Source organism: Emydura macquarii, unplaced genomic scaffold (assembly GCF_026122565.2).
Source record: "Emydura macquarii macquarii isolate MOO-44397 ecotype Brisbane River unplaced genomic scaffold, CSIRO-AGI_Emac_v2 contig_2422, whole genome shotgun sequence".
NCBI classification, from domain to species: domain Eukaryota; kingdom Metazoa; phylum Chordata; order Testudines; family Chelidae; genus Emydura; species Emydura macquarii.
In genome coordinates, this window is record NW_027132559.1 from 392,708 (window position 1) to 412,023 (window position 19,316).

The following is a 19,316-nucleotide window of genomic DNA, read 5'->3' on the forward strand; positions in this document are numbered from 1 at the left end:
CCTAGACAACTGCTCTGCTCAGGAAAGGTGCATGGTCTTGACTCATCGATTTTGATTCTCTCGACTACTGGCCCACCTCCATGGAACAATGATTTTTCCTGCATGGGTTGGGGCAGATGGGGCAAGCATGACTGGGGAGGAGGCTGGAGTATCTGGGAAGCATAGGACCAGGAGACAGACACTACTCTGGGCAGGGAGGGAGCTGATCATAGCGGCTTTCAGGGAAGAGACTTTTTAAATTGTTGTATCTAGGTGGAAAGGGGGAATGGTCAGTGTACACAGTGATATCCAGACTGGATGTTTTCCTAAAAGATAGCTCCTGAAATTATAGTATTTGGGGAAGTTGTATGTCCTGTGCTATAGAAGAGGTTGGACTAGATGATCACAATGGTCCATTCTGGCCTATGAACCTAAGAAATGTCATCCAAATAGATATGGCTATAATTCTGCAATTTACTGCATTAGCTGCATCTTTGCTTCCACACAGATACACAGTGATTTTCTGTGGTGCTCCACACAGGTGCAAGGGTCCTGGCCTGTGTTCAGACAATTGCAAAGTTGAGGTCATATTGACTATACAGTGCTTTCAAATACACAAATTAAACAAATTAATAAATACAGGATCATTATTTAAACTTTTAACTTGAGATGCTACTTGTAAACACAAAGTAGATGCAATTTTTTCCTACAAATATGAAATTTAAGTTGATAACGTCGCTTTAAAATGGAAAATGCAAGCAGTTAGATATATGGATTGAGCTTTTGATTACTTACAGACACTGTATCTCCTATAAATCTAGATGATGAAATGCTATTAACTTCATATGTATTTTTAATTTTGTTAATTATGTTGTGCTATTTGATTTACAATTTTTTTGGCTATGTTGCATATTAGTTCATTGGTACATTTGGGACTATTTTTCACGTAGTGGCAGATGCACATTGATGTATCAAACATGCTCATTTTAAGTCTAGCCCCTCTGCACCCTGATGTCAATAACGTCTACCATTAAAGTGCAGACTTCGGCTTTGATCCTGCGATGAAATCTGTGCTGGTTTAGGGAGCCTTAATGGTATTTATTATAGAGTATTCATGACTCATCATTTCACAAACTAGGTAAATGATTATAGATTAGAATTGTTCTTGAATAATTAAATCATCATAGCTGCCTCCTATTAGAAGCTACACATATCTCTATGTGAATGGAATTTTGAAGAAATATGTCAAAAGATGGTGACACACTGGGAAGGATTGGATCCTTTATAGCACTGATTTTAGTATATTTTTTTTAAATGTTCAAATAAAAATAAATCAGCTATTTAGCTTTTGATACATTCTTTGAAATTTCACATTGCTGGTGTCAAAACTAAATGTGTATAGTGCAATGTCTATGTATAGTGCTTTAAAGATTTTTAAAACTCCACTTATTCAAAATCTGTAATTACACCTGAAATCTATGATCCAATTGTGTAAACGTGCACCTGCTTAATTTTATGCATTTGAGCTGTCCCATTCAACTCAGTAGGTTTACTCACATGCATAAAGTTAAACACAGGTGTTTTCATTGCAGCATCTGGGCCTATATTATCTGTGCAAGAAACATGAAGCTGAATATGCATAAAAGGAAAATGTTAGCTGAATTTTTTTCTGCAGGACTCTTGCACATAACCTCACAGTCATTTAAACATTTTTGTTTTATCTTTCCAATTTGAACTCCTTCAGTATCACTTGCAAAACTTTTTTAGCCATAAAAAAGCCATACATTGTTTGCTTTTGACAGCCATAAATTGTTTTCTTTAATAATCTGTTGTATGTTTTCCCTTTTTTTTTTTCTTTAGCAGGAGATTCACGTGATGCCACACTACCTCTGTCAAATACAGCTAGGTAAAATACTATTTGCTAATTATTGTATTAACTTCTATTATTAACTAAGTATTATCTATTACTAACTATGTATTAACTAAGTATTGTATTATACTAACATTAAAGGGCTGTGTGGGAAAAGGCTGACATGTATATGACATTTTTTTGTTTCCATTCACCCCATTTGATACTGTAATTATCCTCCACTTCCAAATGTAGTTCTTCCAACCACATTTTTCTCCTTTAACATTGCAGTGTTAGAATTGACCTTGCTTAATCTATAATCAGTTTTTAGAAAAGCATTCGGAAGTGAAGCAATTTGCATATCCAAGTTTGAGGCTGTCATCCTGCTGACCCAAGAACCAGGATCTACTACCCTAATGTTGGGTTTTTTTATTGCACTATATTAAGCCCTCAGGGGATCCCTTTTAATATCATGAAATGATCATATGCAGAACTGTATTTGGACTAATTTCTTATGTACCCAGAAGGACATGCCAGTTAAATGTATGATAGTGGTTAGAAACATAGGAATTGCCTTACTGGATCAGACTCATGGCCCATCTAGTCCAGTATCCTGTTTACTATAGTGGCCAACCACCAAATGCTTCAGAGGAAGGTATAGGAAACTTTGCATCAAACAGCTATGGTATCATATGCCATCTTGCAGTAGGTCTCTCTTATAGCAGTTGTCTAGATTTAGTACAACTTCAGGGTAAACCTCTGCATGAGTTTGCCCACTCAGTCTGACTTCTGTAATCGCATATATTTTGTCAAATAACTGACAGACCTGTTTTCAGACAGCCTTCTATATAAATATTCTTTCATTAGTACTGAAGGTGATGCCATCAAGGTCTATGTGAGAGTACGTCCCCCTTCAGAGGGAGCTGCATTCGCTGACGGGGATCAAGGCTTGTGCTTATCAGTTCTTTCATCAAACACTCTTCGTCTGCATTCAAAACCTGAGCCCAAGATCTTCACTTTTGATCATGTAGCAAATATGGACACAACCCAGGTAAGGGCTTTAAAAATGGTTGACAAACTCACTAAAATATGAAAAAAATGGCTGTACAATATCTAATTGCCTGGCTTTTTCAGTAACAAGGCTGGTAATGCTCAGCTACAGTTACACTATCAAGGTGCATTTATTTTCTCATTTTTCTCTCCACTGTGTTAAGAATTTCTCTTTTCAAAGTCTTCATAAGAATTGTAATTTGCATTTGTATTGAAATTGGTGGGAAATTGTGCTTAATGATAGGTGGCATATTATGATCCTATAATATATGCTGCTCCTACAGCAATGTTCTGCATAAGCTGAAGGCCACTGTTGTAACCCTAACAGAATAATACATGAAAATAGATGGTAGTAGTAGTTAGGCAATGTATTCAATTCCATAACACAGAGCAATTGATTCAATACCATAACCAAGTTCACTTAATTGTTTTGCAGTCAGTGTTAGTAAAGGATTGTGTGGCCTGTTAGTGCATTTGCTTTGTTGTTTTATTGGACCAAGTAGTCATGGGTATATTTAGACTGGCTATGCCTCATTTAATATATAAATACACAAAGCTCTGTATAGAACATTGTTTATCATGGATTTTCTTATACTGGGGAAGAAAGTCTTGCAGCTTTTATGTTTATGAAATTTTAATGGCAGCTTCCTTGTCCTTTTTCTCACCAGGAATCAGTGTTTTCAAGTGTAGCCAAAAACATTGTTGAATCTTGTATGAATGGTTACAATGGAACCATCTTTGCATAGTAAGCCATTTACATTTATTTCATATTAAACATGAGAATTGTAAAAACTTACTTAAATCAATTGATATTTATTGATACACTACAGCATGAAGTTATACCCTGATGTATTTGTTTAAAATAAAAAAGGCTGCTTTCTCACTTGATGCAGCATTCCAAAGAGTGACATGGTGAAATATTTTTTTCAATTTAAATGTAGAAGAGTACTTAATTTCTAATTCAATATTTCTTAGGCTGCCTACCTATAATGCAGTGTTGTTGTAGCTGAGTTGGTCTCAGAATATTAGAGAGGCAGGTGGGTAAGGTAATAATTTTTATTGGACCATTTTCTGTTGGTAAGGGAGACAAGCTTACACAAAACTTCTCTAATATCCTGGGACCAACATGGCTACAATAACACTACTTACAACAATGGTAGACTTCAAGTTGACAGAGTGTTTTCATATCTTCAACTTATGAGAAATAATTTGTCCCTGTTAAACTGCCAGTTAGCATTAATGCAGGTAAATGAGGGATGTCATTGATAAATTAAAATTTTGCTTATTTGGGTTTTTTTGTTTTTGTTTTTTCTTCTTCTTTAGTGGCCAAACTGGGTCTGGGAAAACTTTTACTATGATGGGTAAGTGCATAAAAGACTAATTTATAATTGTCAGAATTTTTCTCAATACAAATTTTGAGATGTGGTTTAGTTTTAAAACAGCTAATATTTGTTATGCTCTGTAAATTATGTTATTTGGTTTTACATTCTTCTGCAGGTAATTTTTTAATGTTATTGCTTTTGGGATTATATAGCAAGCACTCTTTGTGTAGTTTGTCTTTTTCTAACAACATTCCCAGAGAATGGGAATAGGTACCGTCGTCTTTTCTTTGAAGTGAAAAAATCCATTCCGTTTTTCAGCAGGAGAAAATAGCCCAATGGAATCAAATATTGGTAGTCAAGTGGCTTTTACAAAATTGTAAAAGCATCTTTTTAGTTTCCCCTTTTTGGCTCCCAGCCTCTCAATTTATGGAAAATATTCTGGTAGGCACCTCTTTTCTATGTTAAAATATATATATTGACATTTTCAAAAGGTGTCTTCCCAGTCTGGAATTTAAGGTCCATCGGTATATAAAAAGTTTTTCGTATTCTTGTGCTGTTTATAGCACTGGTTATTTTAAATACAACAATTTTTCAGTCTCCCTTTTTCTTTTACATCAGAGGGACAGTTGCAAAAACATCAGACTGAAAGGACTGCATGGCTCAGGGACTGGCTAAGGATTGGATGAACAAGGCAATTGAATTACTCTCAATCCTTGAGGTGATCCTTCTAGACCATGGTTGAGGCAGACACAGTGATGGGAAGTTTGCCCTGCTACTTCTTGGGCTGTGTATGCACCTATTCCATGAATAAGTAGACTTTAGTATCCAGACTTTAAATCTCTCAGCCTTTCACAGGCACTAATTTACTTTAATTTAGATTTTTTAAAATGCAAATTGACAAAGCAAAACCAGCTGAAATATTATTACTGAAATAGCTTGATTTCCTCCTCCTTTGTTTTGCCAAGAATTATTGGCTAAAGACTAGTAGTTGCAGTTTTGTATAATGGTATAAGAGAGAGCCAATCAACTGCTGTTGTCAAATAGCATTTCTTAATTAAACCTACAAAATGTCGTTTTTTAATTAAATCTCTTTAGGGCCATCTGACTCTGATAATTTCACTCATAACCTGAGAGGAGTCATTCCTCGGAGCTTTGAATATCTCTTTTTTCTAATCGAACGTGAAAAAGAAAAGGTAAAACTTTTGTATTACTGAGGTCTCATAAATGTCTTGCTTATGAAGTAGCTGAATAAATTACATAAATTACATCAGTAAAAATGACACACATGGTGCTCAAGTTTCATGTGTTATGGTTGTCTTGCATCTACTTTACCAATGAGGATCACTTACGTTTATTTTAGTATCCTTTGTTAATTAACAAGCGCCAATGGAAAAATTTAAATTTCTATGCTGAAGGTAGCTATCTTTCTGGGTTAAATAAAAAAAAGCCCTCTGGGCACCATAAGTGGTGTTAAGGTACAATATATATGTGAAGGAAATGAAACAAACTGTCATACTGTGTTAGAGACCAGATCTCATAAACGCTATATATCTATAATAGATATTTCCATGTTTTACAGGCTGGTACTGGTAAAAGTTTTCTCTGTAAGTGCTCGTTTATTGAAATCTACAATGAACAGATATTTGATTTGCTGGATTCTGCTTCAGCTGTACTCTTTCTCAGAGAACATATCAAGAAGGGAGTCTTTGTCGTTGGTGCTGTGGAGCAGGTGTTAACCTCAGCTGCAGAGGCGTATCAGGTAGTATGTTTGATATTACTCTGTCAGATACATTGCTCTATCATTGCTCTATCAGCTACATCGTACAATTTTAGCTCTAGCAAAAATTAAAGTGCTTAAAATAAAATGTTTATCTTTTGAAAAATATTTTGTAGAGATATAAAATCTGTAAACAGAAATATTTTGTTGATTCTGAGTTTTCTCCAAAGCATGCATGTTCCACACCAGTCCTCTGTGAATGTCCAAGATTATGAAAGTTATAGGGTTTGGGGCGTATAAAAATGCACTGATGTTAATCTTCTGCTCATGTTTGCTGTGGACTTAAGTGGTATAGTAGCAATGCCTTTATCTCACTATACTGTTGTTCCAGACATCCCTCATATTGTACATCCAGATGTTGAGTAAGTCTGGTATACACTACCGTCAACTTACTTACGTTGCTGTACTGCGGCGTCCCCACTGAGTTACGTTGACTAGAGACGAAGCCTTACTCCTTTCCGGGGGGGGGGAGGGGGGGAGTGTGAAATAATGGTGTGGACTGGAGAGCACTTCTGGGATCGATTGAGCAGATCCCCACAGCCCACTCAATTGATCCTGCTGCATTTTGATCTGTGCAGGCCCAGCAGTGTAGACATACCCTTTCTCTTCTAATGATCAGAAGCACATGGCTTATCTGTGGTTTTAAAAGGTTTTACTTGTACAACATGAACATATTTGAATAAATAAAACATTCAAAAAGGGAAATAGAACTTTGGAAAACAAATGGACATTTTATATAGCAAAGAATATCTAATACTTGGAAAGATGTATCAGTGAGTTGGTAGTCAAAATGTAGCAGTTCCAATTTTTGGACTAAAGAAATTGTAAAACATGGAATTGGGTTGACAGGAATAAAAAGGAAGTGAATATTCAATTATTTCTAAACCTACAAGTTAATGTTCAAATCATTAAAACTGTGATACTCATTAGGATTTCTAACTGTATTATATTTTTATATAAAGATACTTTGGTGCTAAAAGTCAGTGGTTGTAATGGTTTATTAAATGACCTCATACTGGAATATGTTTACTCTGTGTCTCACCTGTTGTATCTGAATGTTGGGATCACTCTGAAATATGCTAGATAGTGCTATTTTGGTGTCTCTTCCTCCTGCTAAGGTGTTAACTATGGGCTGGAGAAATCGCCGTGTAGCATCTACCTCAATGAATAGAGAATCCTCAAGGTCGCATGCAGTCTTCACTATCACTGTAGAGTCGATGGAGAAGAACAGTGAGGTTGTTAACATCCGATCCTCCCAGCTGAACTTGGTGGATTTGGCAGGGTCGGAGAGACAAAAAGATACCCATACTGAAGGAGTAAGGTTAAAGGTTGGTGTTACATATCTGTGGCTTCTTTCTTTTTCTTTTAAGTTAAAGATTTTTTTAAAAACAGCCTTGTTTTAATCAGGACAATTGTCTTCTCACTTTCCTCTCTTGTATGTTTTAGGAGGCAGGTAGCATAAACCGGTCATTAAGCTGCTTGGGCCAAGTGATCACAGCCCTTGTTGATGTGGGTAATGGAAAACAAAGGCACATTTGCTACAGAGACTCCAAGCTCACTTTTCTGCTACGGGTAACATCTGATGTTCAGTTTTCATTTAATAGTTTTTAAAAGAAAACATTGATTTTTATATAATTGATTTTTATACTGAGAAGAGAAAAACTGAGCTCAGTGCTGTAAAATTGGGTTGCTTGTTTTCACTTCTGCTAGCACTTCTTGGAAAATCAATTTCTACATGCTATAGGATTTCAAAATTATTATCCTTTGCCTATAGCAAGGTCTTAGGATGAATTTTAGGGATCAGAAAAACACAAACCATTCAGTTTCTTCCTCTGCTCAAAGTTTTTTTTGAAGAAGAAAGGGAAACTTGGAAAAAGGTATTGATAATACGCAGACAACAAAAGGATATTAGATTCTATTGCTGTTACAATGAATGCCTTCTGTGTGTGTGTGTGTGTGAGAGAGAGAATACCACTGAAATTTGTGAGTCTTTTTGCAGAGTTTGGGCTTTAGATTGTAAGTGTCTTGGTGGTATCTTAGCTACTCTGTTTTGCATAGATGCTGGAACTAGGGGTGCTGCTGCATCTCCTAGCTTAAAGTAGTAATAACAAACCAAATACATAATTTCTGCTTTCAACACCCCCAGTATAAAAATTGTTCCAGCACCACTGCTATTCTGTACAGATATAAATGCACTGTCAGCATTCAACAAAGAATACTGACATATCTGAATATCTATATCTAACAGTGAGAGGTTAGTTCTGTGTCTTTGATCAATTGATTTGCAGCCTGTCTGCTAAGACTACCAATAAATATCTAGGAGAATGATTTTTTTTAATATTGACACTTATCAAGTAGAACATGGAGCCAGGTGATCAACACATTTCACATAGGAAACCAAATGGCTGGCCTTCAGGGTAATGATAACTTTAAGTTGCTGTTGACCAGAGATCTAAAGTGAAAGATTTGATATCCTTTTACAGATTTCCTGAGTCTCCTTTTGCCAGTGATAGCACAATGCCCAGTTCCAAATTTCTGAAATGATCATCATTTAATTACGTATACCTTCACAGAATAACAGAATTAAGGTTCTTGAAATCAAACTCTTATTTCTATTTAGGGTTGTGTCCTCCTTTCATAACCAGCTTTGAAATAAAACTTCATAAACTAATATAGATTTTTCAAGTAAACCCATTCTAGTCTAAAATTTCATACCAGACAATTTGTGAAAGGAAGTATTAGTTTCTAGCTCTAACCAAAAACCTGCAACTGAAGTCAATTTTCATATCTTTCAAACAGGATTCTCTTGGAGGTAATGCAAAAACGTGCATAATTGCAAATGTTCATCCTGGATCCAGGTGTTTTGGTGAAACTCTGTCCACTCTTAATTTTGCTCAACGAGCAAAGTTGATTAAAAACATGGTAAAAATAATTATTTAATATCTGTATTTTCATGACTTAAATACAGTATTTTGTCATTTATATTGTATTTTTATATGTGAATCAATTCATTTTTATGAAACGTTTTTGTTTACTAGGGTTAACTCAAATGAAAAATCATATTTAAAAAAAAACAAATTTGCTTGCTTGGGTTTAATAAAGACATCTTAGAATAACAAAAACTAACTATTTAAAAAATATGTAATTTACTTTTCACTATTTCTGCAGTTTATCCTTTATAATGCACTCAGAATGGACAATGGAAATATACTGTTTGCTCTCATTTGTTTTTCATGCGCTATTTGTTCTTTGAGTTTGCAGCATTCCAAGGAAATGTGTAAATTCAAACAGTTTTATTAATTAATTGTTTTCATGTTTATTTTAAAGTTTTAGGCTTTGTAATACTCTGGTTTTCCTACCTAAATTTTGGGGCTAAACAATATGCATTACCTGTTTAAAGGTGGGACATCTTTCTAGTTCTTTCTGCATCTTGAATAGGCTGAATATATATTGGTTTCTGATTTTGCAGCTATGTAGTCTTTGTTACATGCTGTTTGCCTTTGTTCTGCTTAAAAATTTCAGAATTACATTCTAGTTCAGCAAACTGTAGACTAAATTTTCAAGTGTCCATGATTTTCAACTATTAAGCAACTATTGAAGCTGAAGATATTAGAAAAATAAATTGAGCTCTGTCCTGTTTCCAAAGATCCTTTTCCTTTAAAATGGAAACCCGCAAAGCAATTATCTACTGCCTTCCAATATTTTGATTCTAGTTACCTTGAGGATAAGTTGTTTCTGATGTTACTTCATATTAAAAATGTAATCTTAAAGATTTTATTTATTGCTTTTAATATTTTCTTTTAAAATTCCTACAAAAGGCTGTGATAAACGAAGACACCCAAGGGAATGTGAGCCAGCTCCAGGCTGAAGTAAAGAAATTGAAAGAGCAGCTTGCTCTACTTAATTTAAGGCAGTCTACCCAGGATATTTCTGTTTCAAGAGGTAAGAGAAATAAAAGAACAGAAAGCTCCAGCATTCTAGAGTGAAAAGGAGCTTTTAAATTGTTCAGTTATTGACTTGCTGAACAAATAGCACCGCTTAGTTTGTATGCCTTAAAGATTACATTTGGCTTAAGCACAACTACTATTTTACACAACTGTAATAGCAAATGTGTCTAATTTTGCAGGGACTCTGTTAGCCTAATGATTGTTTTGTTTTCATTTTACTCTTACCATACTCTGTGCATTAGGCAAAACTTCTATCATAGTTTGATTTTTTGCTGTTAAAACCTAGAATTTTCTTCCACCTTCTAGTTCATAAAAGTGGTGGTACTCAAGCCCCAAACAGTCTCTTTACGATTGTCAGTGTTTGGAAGGGTTTTGTTTTTCCTCCCTAGATAAGTTGTTGCACAAGCCTGTTGATTCTGGCTTCCTTTTACTCCTGTTTTGTTCATTTCTCAGTGTAATTCTAGGAAAAAATATTTTGTGGGAATGAAAATAAAAGGCTAGGCTTATATACAGTACAATAAAGAATAAAGTTAATAATTGGATTTTTATTACTCTTCAAACTTTACTTCTAGTAGATTTTCACTGAACTGTTGTACCTGCTGCACAGATCTTGTGGCAGAGCTTCCCATAAAGCTTAGTTCTCTGAGTGAAATATGCTACCCCAGAGTATTTTATTACTATGGTTGTAATCTTGGCCTTGTTACTCTCATCTTGTGTTCCTGTACCAATTATGGCCTGATCTTGCCAAAACACAAGGGATTTCAATACAACATTGGGAATTACTACAATTAAGACTTGACTAATATAAAACATCCTTGCTCAGCTTTTGCAAAAATTAAAAAAAAAAAAAAAAAGTATACATCTGCTATGCACAGGTTCAGAGTTTAAATCATAAAAACAATATGTGGTAATGGTTAACGTGTGATATTGAATCAGTCACTCATGCTGTCATGTCTAGATATAGGCAGAAATCACAACAATTTCATATTACCTCTGTTGCCAATAGCTTGGAATCTGGAAAAAGTAGAAGATGATGTTTTAAATCTGTTAAAAATGATTGTATACATTTTAAAAAAGGGAAAATTTTGTGAGAGCTGACACAATAGACTTGTGTAGTCTGAGCAATTAAGAATCTTGACACATGTTTTGAGTTATAGTAATAAAGATATGGAGCATCATTATTAGCTGATTTTAAAACACAATAGCATTTATATATAAACTAGAGGTGGGCAAAAAAATTTTCAATTGATTTTTTTGGTATCTGAAACTATTTGTCAAATTCGACGAATGGCTTCAGTTGAAAACAATTTTTTTAAAGCCATTTGTTTCAACTTTTTCATTTTGAAATGTTTGCAATTTGAAACAGCATTTTGATTTAAAATTTGTCCAATAAAATAAACACACATAAGGGTGAAAACACCTGAAATGGGCAAAAATGAAATGAGAAACCCAAAAAGATTGTTTCAAATTGACCAAAATGTTTTGCGCTAACTTGAAACTAATTGAAAAAAATTCCTTTTGAGTCAACTTGAAATATTCTGGCTGATTTGAAACACAATCTTTTTGATTTTTTTGATTTGAAGAAAAAAAAGTTTTTAATTGTTTGAGTCAAGTCAGAATTTTTTCACATTTTTTTGGTTCAGCCCCCAAGCTGAAAAATCAATTATTCACTCAGCTCTAATCATAATGGGACCGTTTTTTGCACGTTAGATATCATGGTGATTGGTATTCTATAAAAATCTAAAATAGTTCACTTTATTATGCACAGAATGTAATATTATTAATTCCAATTTCAGGTTATAAAATCCTAAAAAAAAAAAAAAAAAAAAAAAGCATCTTAAGCTAATTCAATATTTTGCATACTTCCTTAGCTGAATACATTAATTTTTTTAAAGCTAAATTCAAAACCCCTTTACTCACTGGGTACAACTTTGTATGCTAATTTTAATTGTATGAATAAAGTTTTATATTTCGTAAATTGACAGACCGTAATAGTATTATGAGAGGGTGTTCTATAATTATAATATTTCCATACATTTGTTGTTCTATGCATTATTCTAGGAAAAATGAAGTGTTGGAAACACTATGAATATAGTTAAACGTGAAGAAAAACTTAAATAATTTGTATCTTAATAAAAATGATGTTTCATTCTTTAACTTTCTGTTAAGCTGCTCTTGGACAAGGTGAGGAAAACACAAATTACATGAACCACTTTCTTGAGGCAATGCTGTTCTTGGAGAAATCTGAAAGTGAAAAGAAGGTAAGAACTCGCTGCTTTTTCTATAGTGTGCCCTGCTTATTTTTTGATTAAAGTTAAGGATGAGTAAGCCTACTGAAGCCCACTATATTTTAGATTGTCCTGCATTGTTAAATAAAAAATTCTGTTTACAAAGAGTAAAGTATAGTCATCAGAAAGAGATATTATAAACTAGTAGAACTGTGAATTTTTAAGGTAATGTCCAAGTTTGATATCAAGAAAAAACACAAGAAAATTTTGATTAATAATCAGATTGTGCCCCAGAGTTGATTTTTTTTTTTTTTTTTTTTTTTAAAGTCACACGGTCAATTTCACTTACAAAAATATGAATGAGATAATAAAATCTTGTTTTAATTTTTTACATACAATATTATTATGGGTAGTATGGTATAACTTGTTTGTGATATGTACATCTTCTATTTGGAGATTGTCTGTTACTGTCCTTTTTTGTTCCCCACTACTAAATCAGTATATTTATTGTTTTAAGACTTTGTTAGAAAGAGTTGCTCAACTAGAAGATCTTTGTGGCAAAAAGGAGAAATTCATTCAGTCCAATAAAATGATAGTTAAATTCCGGGAGGACCATATAGTTCGTCTGGAGAGACTGCACAAAGAAGCTTGTGGCAGTTTAGTTCCCAAAGAGCAGGATGATCTCATCAATGAACTGAGGGAGGAACTGCAGATGCTGAGAGAACAGGTAGACATTTTTACTTATTGTTTCATTCCAAAACAATTTGATGAAGCTAATGAACAATGCAAAAAGAAAGAGCTTCTTTATTTTTTAAAAGATAATGAAGCAACTGACCTTGATCATTGTTGGTATGTAGATCAAAGGTAAAATTTATCATGGGCATAATCTACCCAGTTCTCTAAACTTTGAAATTACTGTGCTTTTGCTCTTTGATTTAAATCACTGTTAGGATTCCTGATGGTAAAGAAAGCTCTTACCACGGCACTTAGGAAACTCAGCCCTGTTTTAAAAAATAGAACAGAAAGGTAGACTACTTTAATAATTTTGTAGTTGAGCCTACATATTCTAGGCTAAATTGTGATACTAATGTTTCTAGAGGGAGAAACCCATATGTAATGATCAGGATTAAAATTATGTCCTTCCTACATTCCAACAGAATGTTTAAAAATGGAATTTTTCTGATTGTCCCCTTAACCATTACTTACTCATTTGGAGAGTAAATTCCAGTGAAGTAATAAAATCAGTTTGCCAGCTCTTTAAGATATCTGAACAGTCCTCTTTGGTTTAGGGAAGCCCTCATTTTCTTTTCCTTTACAATGTAATGCTTGTGAAAGGTGACAGGTTGGCTGCCCTATATACTGAATCTTCCATGAAATAGCCTTTTTTGTAACTACTTTGCTTTTTTGCAATACTTCAACAAATATCTGCATGTCACATATGCATAGGTGGAACAACACCCACGAATTGCTAAGTATGCCATGGAGAATCACAGCCTCAGAGAGGAGAACAAACGACTTCGTTCCTTACAGTCAGTGAAAAGAGCTGAAGAACTTGATGCTCAGACCATTGCAGAACTAGAAAAAGCTTTCTTGGAGGCTTCAACCACAGAGAAAAATAGTGGAGGTAAAAATATACTCTGAAATATTCCTTTTATAAGATAATACTCATTAAGTATGTAATAATTAGCATATTTTTGAGAAATCCTAAGTATTTTCATTAGCACTTAAAATATTTTAAATGGCAGTGCCTCTGGTGATCATATGAATTTGATAGTTTAACATTCTTCTTTATTAAATTCATGTTTGTAATGTATTTTAGTTAAAAACTTAAGATGTTGCATAAGCATTCTCTGTTTATCTAAACATAATACAAAATGCACACAATTCAATGTGAAAAGCTTTTGCAAAACTTATTTTAATTTTTAAACTCTCCATCAGTTTAATCTACCACATAGCAGTGTTGAAAACATTCTTAAAAAGCATCCATCTTCAGTGCCTGTGATAGTCCTATGTAGTACTTTGGAATACATATTTGTTCTCTATTTCATCCTTTTTTGTGATGCCTATGAAAAGCTTGACAATGGTTAAGCCAGTGGTTCTCAACCAGGGGTACATGTATCTCTGGAGGTACGCAGAAGTCTCCCATGGGGTACATCAGTTCATCTAGATACTTGCCTAGGTTTATTATAGGCTACATAAAAAGCCACTAGCAGTCATACAAACTAAAATTTCATATAGACTATGACTTGTTTCTATTGGTGTATATGTTATACACTGAAATGTAAGTACAATATTTATATTCCAATTGATTTATTTTATAAATATATGGTAAAAATGAGAAAGTAAGCAATTTTTCAGTAATAGTGTGCTATGATACTTTTGTCTCTTTATGTCTGATTTTGTAAGCAAGTAGTTTTTAAGTGAGGTGAAACTTGGGGTACGCAAGACAAATGAGACTCCTGAAAGGGATATAGTAATCTGGAAAGATTGAGAGCCACTGGGTTAAGCTACTGGTGTGCTGCAACCATTTTCTATCATACTGATCAATATTTTCTAGTTGTTTCCCTGTTTTTCCCCATCAGTCTGTCTGTATCTATCTGTTATCTCGTCTTATGCTTAGATTGTAAGCTCTTTGGGGCAGGGATGTCTTTCTCTTCTCTGTTTGCGCAGCGCCTAGCACAGTGGGATTGTGCTTTATGATTAGGTGTTACAGTAATACAAATAAAAATAATGATAGTGTTTATATTCATGTGGACTATTGTTAGTGTCCAGTTGGCTTAGTCTGAGTTGCTGGAATGTTCAAAGAATTGTCCTTATTTTGTTGATAGAGGTTATTATGATTGAGAGTTGTTCAGGATGATTTCAGAGGGTATCTGTTTGTTTCTTAGGTCATCAATTGTATTCCACCACTACATCAACTGAAAGCAATTCATTGGCATCTTTTGAAAGGTTGAAAGCACGTCTGCTGCATACTCAGAGTGAACTGGCAAGTTCAAAACAAGAATATGAAGAATTTAAAGAGCTAACCAAGTGAGAGGAAACAATGTAGAATGTTTTAAACTAATCTTCTTCTGCAAAATATATTTTTCTAGAATAGACATATGTACATATTCCTTTAGGGTGAAATCCTGGATCCAGAGTACAGCCCAAGTAAATGTGTCTTCTAGAGAGGACCAGAGTCAGGGGAGAAAGGGAAAACATAATCCTCCTCATTTCATCACAGTCCTTGGAGCAACAGTCCACAGACATCACATGAACCACGTACAGTTACAGATCCATTTACCCTGCTCCAAACACTTCTCCAAACCCTGCTCCAAACATATTAGGATGTATGGAGTCCCTGCAAAGCAGATCTCTATGGTGTATGGTCTCCCCAAATCCTGATCTGTATAGTAGAAGTCCACTTGGTTTTACAGGGACAATTGAACCTATTGTGTTTTACTTTTTAATGGAGATTATAATCTTGATTTTCTGCAGTACAAAGAAATCCAACAAGACTGGGGGAAAGGAAATGTTGATCACTTGCCCATGGATAACAGACAACTGAATTTGAAGTCTGACCCCCTTCTCCCCCCCCAAATTCTCCCAATTTCTGGGCTGTGGTTTTTCACTTACATAAAAAGGAAATATTGCTGCTGCTGTGACTGTCTTAAAGCATTTCTCTGTGCTTATTTTGTTCTGTTTCACACAACTGTGTATTTCTCATTTCTATTTTCAGTGTCTGTCATTTGATCTTCTGGCCAAGGTTTTCAAAAGGGATTTGATTATCAGGAAGCATTGGATGCATCTGTCCTTTGGAAATGGGGCCTCTTTAAAATGTCAAGTTGGGATCCCAAAAACTGAGGCACATGGCCATATGTTAATTTTTGGCCTTGCTTTAATATAAATTAAAAAGCCATTTCTACCACCATTTTCTGACTTGGAGTCAGAACACAGATTAATTTAAAAGTAAAATAAAATTATAATACCTAAATAATATTATGGATAATATCCATCTGGTTTTGAAATCTAGATCTGTTATACAGAATGGTCTGCTCTCATCATTCACAGGTTTCTGTATAGTATTCACTGTGTCCATGATATTTAATTCTTGGACCTTCTTCAAGGCAATACAGAATAGCCTGATGGGTCTGGACAGTATCTGCATTTGGATTATTCAATAATTATTCAATAATAGTTTTTCCATCAAGTATAACATATCCTGAAAAGCAGGTGGACCTACTGGTTAAATTTGCATGTGCTTGGACTTCGTTGTGAATTTGATAGTGTCCAAGTGCAATTTTAAAAGCATCTGGTATACAGCATTCTATCTCCTCACTTGTGTTAAGTAATGTAGTAGACAGTCATTTATAAATTATCCTAATGGGCCAATTTTTATCAGTAGACCATTGTATGGAGCAACGTATTGCAGCCATATAAATGGTGGCTGTATAGTTTTGAGTCAGCGTTGAGTGATATAACTTAGTGACAGGTATATTTGTGTTTTGGTATATTACCTGTTATGTTTTCCTATATGTATGTTTCTGTTCTGTTCATAATGTTCTTGCTTGTGTGTATATTTTACTTTGTCACTAGTAGATGAATATTCATCTATCTTTATTATTAAACATTGACAGTGGGCTGAGTGTTGTGCAAACACAGAAAAAGACACTCGTGGCTGTAAGGAGTGCTGACAAATCTAAATACTTTAAACAATGGCAAAACTAATTTTCAGTTTCATCTTATCCTGATGTCTAACTTGCATACAAAGAACCCATATCTTTAAGCTTAAATAGTTCTACCCATAAATTTAATGGTTCAGCAAACACATTGGATACCATTTTCCACTCTGTCCTGAACAGCAATAAACTATGGTCCTGCTCTCACTGATGCTTATTAAGTGCCATTGACTCTTGAAAGTGGATGGTGATAACACTAAACAGTTATACAAACAATCCATGTTTGCACAAGACTCCTGACACTGCAGTCATGCCAGTGATGCCAGCTATCACACTACTGGCATACAAAACTAGGAATATCTTTCACTATGTAATATTTAGTAAACTTCTACAAGTAATTTTAACCGTACTTAAAAAGAATGTTTAGAGTTTATTGTTAATCTTGCCAAGCTTCAGTTCTGGCTTCTGATTCACATGTAACTGTGGATAACATCATTAATGCTTAAAAAATATTTGGTATGGGTGATGTCATTTGTTCTTTAGAGGAAACACAAAGCTCTAAACTCAGGTATTGCTGGGTAAAGGAAGAAGTGAGTTTCCCGTTTTAAGACTGTTTAAGTGGGCATGTATTTTTTTCAATATGTGATCACAAGAAGTTTTTTAATAGCTCTTTTAATGGGGTCCACTGTTCCTATAAATAGCATAGTCTGAAAATTGGAATATTTTGATGGCTAGGATGAAAATGGCTATAATTGTTTTTCAGTATGATAGTAATCACACGGCACCGTTACTGTCAGACTAATGATGATGAGAGAGTACCTGATGACTTTTGGGCTTTGTGGTAAAATATTATGCCTAAACAGGAAAAAGCATCTGGAAATCGAGTCAGAACTTCAATCCCTTCAGAAAGCAAACCAGCATCTTGAAAACATTTTGGAGGCAACCAAGGCACACAAACGTCATGAAGTCTCTCAACTGAATAAAATGCATAGAGAAACTATTAAGGTATTGGAATCTGTTAATGAGAGGTTGTAAATACAGCAGTATATCGTTACATCTGAGTTGGATGAAATAAAGGATTTCTTTAATAAAAATCACAGTGTAAGATCCCTTGCCTAACTTATAGCTTTTCAGTATATAAGATCACTGTGTGATTTAGTGATCATAATGAAATTATTTTTTGTTCAGAAATATACTTCCTGATGCACTACTGCTTGTAACTGAGTTGCAAATCAGAAAAACATGCAGTGGTGTGGAATGCTATTGACTAGTTTTGACAGTTTTAATTTATCCTGTATTTTGATTATAAAATTATAAAATATGTTACACTATAATCTGTGGCTATTTTATATTTAAACTAATGCTTCCTTCATAATTTCTGCAACAGAACATGACTACTCCGACAAAGGCTTACCAACTAAGGTCTCGTCTGGTGCCACGAATAAGCCCTGGAATCTTGGTGTGTGATTCCATAGATATTCAGAGTTCAGGGGAAGTGGTGGATGATATTTTCAATGAGCCAGTTCCTCCAGAAATGAATGAACAAGCTTATGAGGCCATTGCAGAGGAGCTCAAAATGGTGCAGGTAACTCTACAGAATAAGAGTGGAAGTGCACATGTAATTTTATTTATTTTATTTTATTTTTACAAAGGCATATTGTAATAGTCATTGAGTAATATAATTTTTTCACCAAAAATAACTGCTTTTAATTTAACAATTCACTTATAAAACATAAGTAAATGTTTAATAAATATTGTAGTAAATTATTGTGATGCCTAGTACCATGCTATACTGTGTTCTTAATCACCTTTAGCATTTCCGGTGTATGCTCCACTAAGAGAGTTGAGTATTTTAATTCACACCTGTTATGCATTTTTTCTGTCAACATATTATTCATTTATATCGTGTGAGAAATCTTAGTTCAGCAGAAATGGCACACTCCAGGGCTTTTAAACCTGAATACTCAAACCAAACTGTTCAATCGCAGGGAGACTCGTGCAGAGGTGCCACCACCATTCAAAACAGTGGCTTAGTTCAAAGCTAGAAGAGACTGCATTATTTGCGAGCCTGTTTAAAAACTGTATGTAAAACCTCAGTCCTTTTATCCTTCTATTAAATTTCCTGCATAGAGATGCTTTTATCATAGAAGAAGGCAGCAAAGTGTCTGAGCCAGTTTGGTAATGTGGCTCTCATTTTCATTGATATGAAAACTTGTATGTAACAGAACTCCTTGCTGAAATGCCCTCAAACATTTAATATAGCTCACAGATCTTCCCAGGAATTTCTAGTCCATTTTTTGTCTATTCTGAAGAGCAATTTAAATGGAGGGGCCTGATCCATCAAACTTATACACACGTACCTAAAGTTAAGAATGTGCGTAAGTGTTTTCAGGATTGGGTCCCAGGTTTCTAGTTTACTTTGAGGAAATCTCCCAGCGATCTGGAACTTCACTGTGCGTATCGGATATCTACATGGTACGGTTAAACCAGCAGTTATCTCTGAATG

At 34.5% G+C, this 19,316-nt stretch overlaps 1 protein-coding gene across 2 annotated transcripts in view; it reads left to right on the forward strand.

Moving 5' to 3' along the window:
* The window catches only part of KIF15 (kinesin family member 15), a 49,665-nt gene that overhangs the window by 2,496 nt on the left and 27,853 nt on the right, over positions 1-19,316 (forward strand). The window contains exons 2-17 of one of the 2 annotated variants that reach the window (XM_067561602.1): positions 1,843-1,885; positions 2,696-2,879; positions 3,547-3,623; positions 4,202-4,239; positions 5,296-5,393; positions 5,780-5,959; positions 7,096-7,305; positions 7,424-7,549; positions 8,777-8,899; positions 9,796-9,919; positions 12,094-12,185; positions 12,670-12,879; positions 13,599-13,776; positions 15,041-15,182; positions 17,674-17,815; positions 18,198-18,395. In XM_067561602.1, coding sequence (XP_067417703.1) covers positions 1,843-1,885; positions 2,696-2,879; positions 3,547-3,623; positions 4,202-4,239; positions 5,296-5,393; positions 5,780-5,959; positions 7,096-7,305; positions 7,424-7,549; positions 8,777-8,899; positions 9,796-9,919; positions 12,094-12,185; positions 12,670-12,879; positions 13,599-13,776; positions 15,041-15,182; positions 17,674-17,815; positions 18,198-18,395 — 2,165 coding nt within the window. Of the gene's footprint in view, positions 1-1,839; positions 1,886-2,695; positions 2,880-3,546; positions 3,624-4,201; positions 4,240-5,295; positions 5,394-5,779; positions 5,960-7,095; positions 7,306-7,423; positions 7,550-8,776; positions 8,900-9,795; positions 9,920-12,093; positions 12,186-12,669; positions 12,880-13,598; positions 13,777-15,040; positions 15,183-17,673; positions 17,816-18,197; positions 18,396-19,316 lie in introns of both variants that reach the window. The other variant, XM_067561601.1, reaches the window with a different exon arrangement.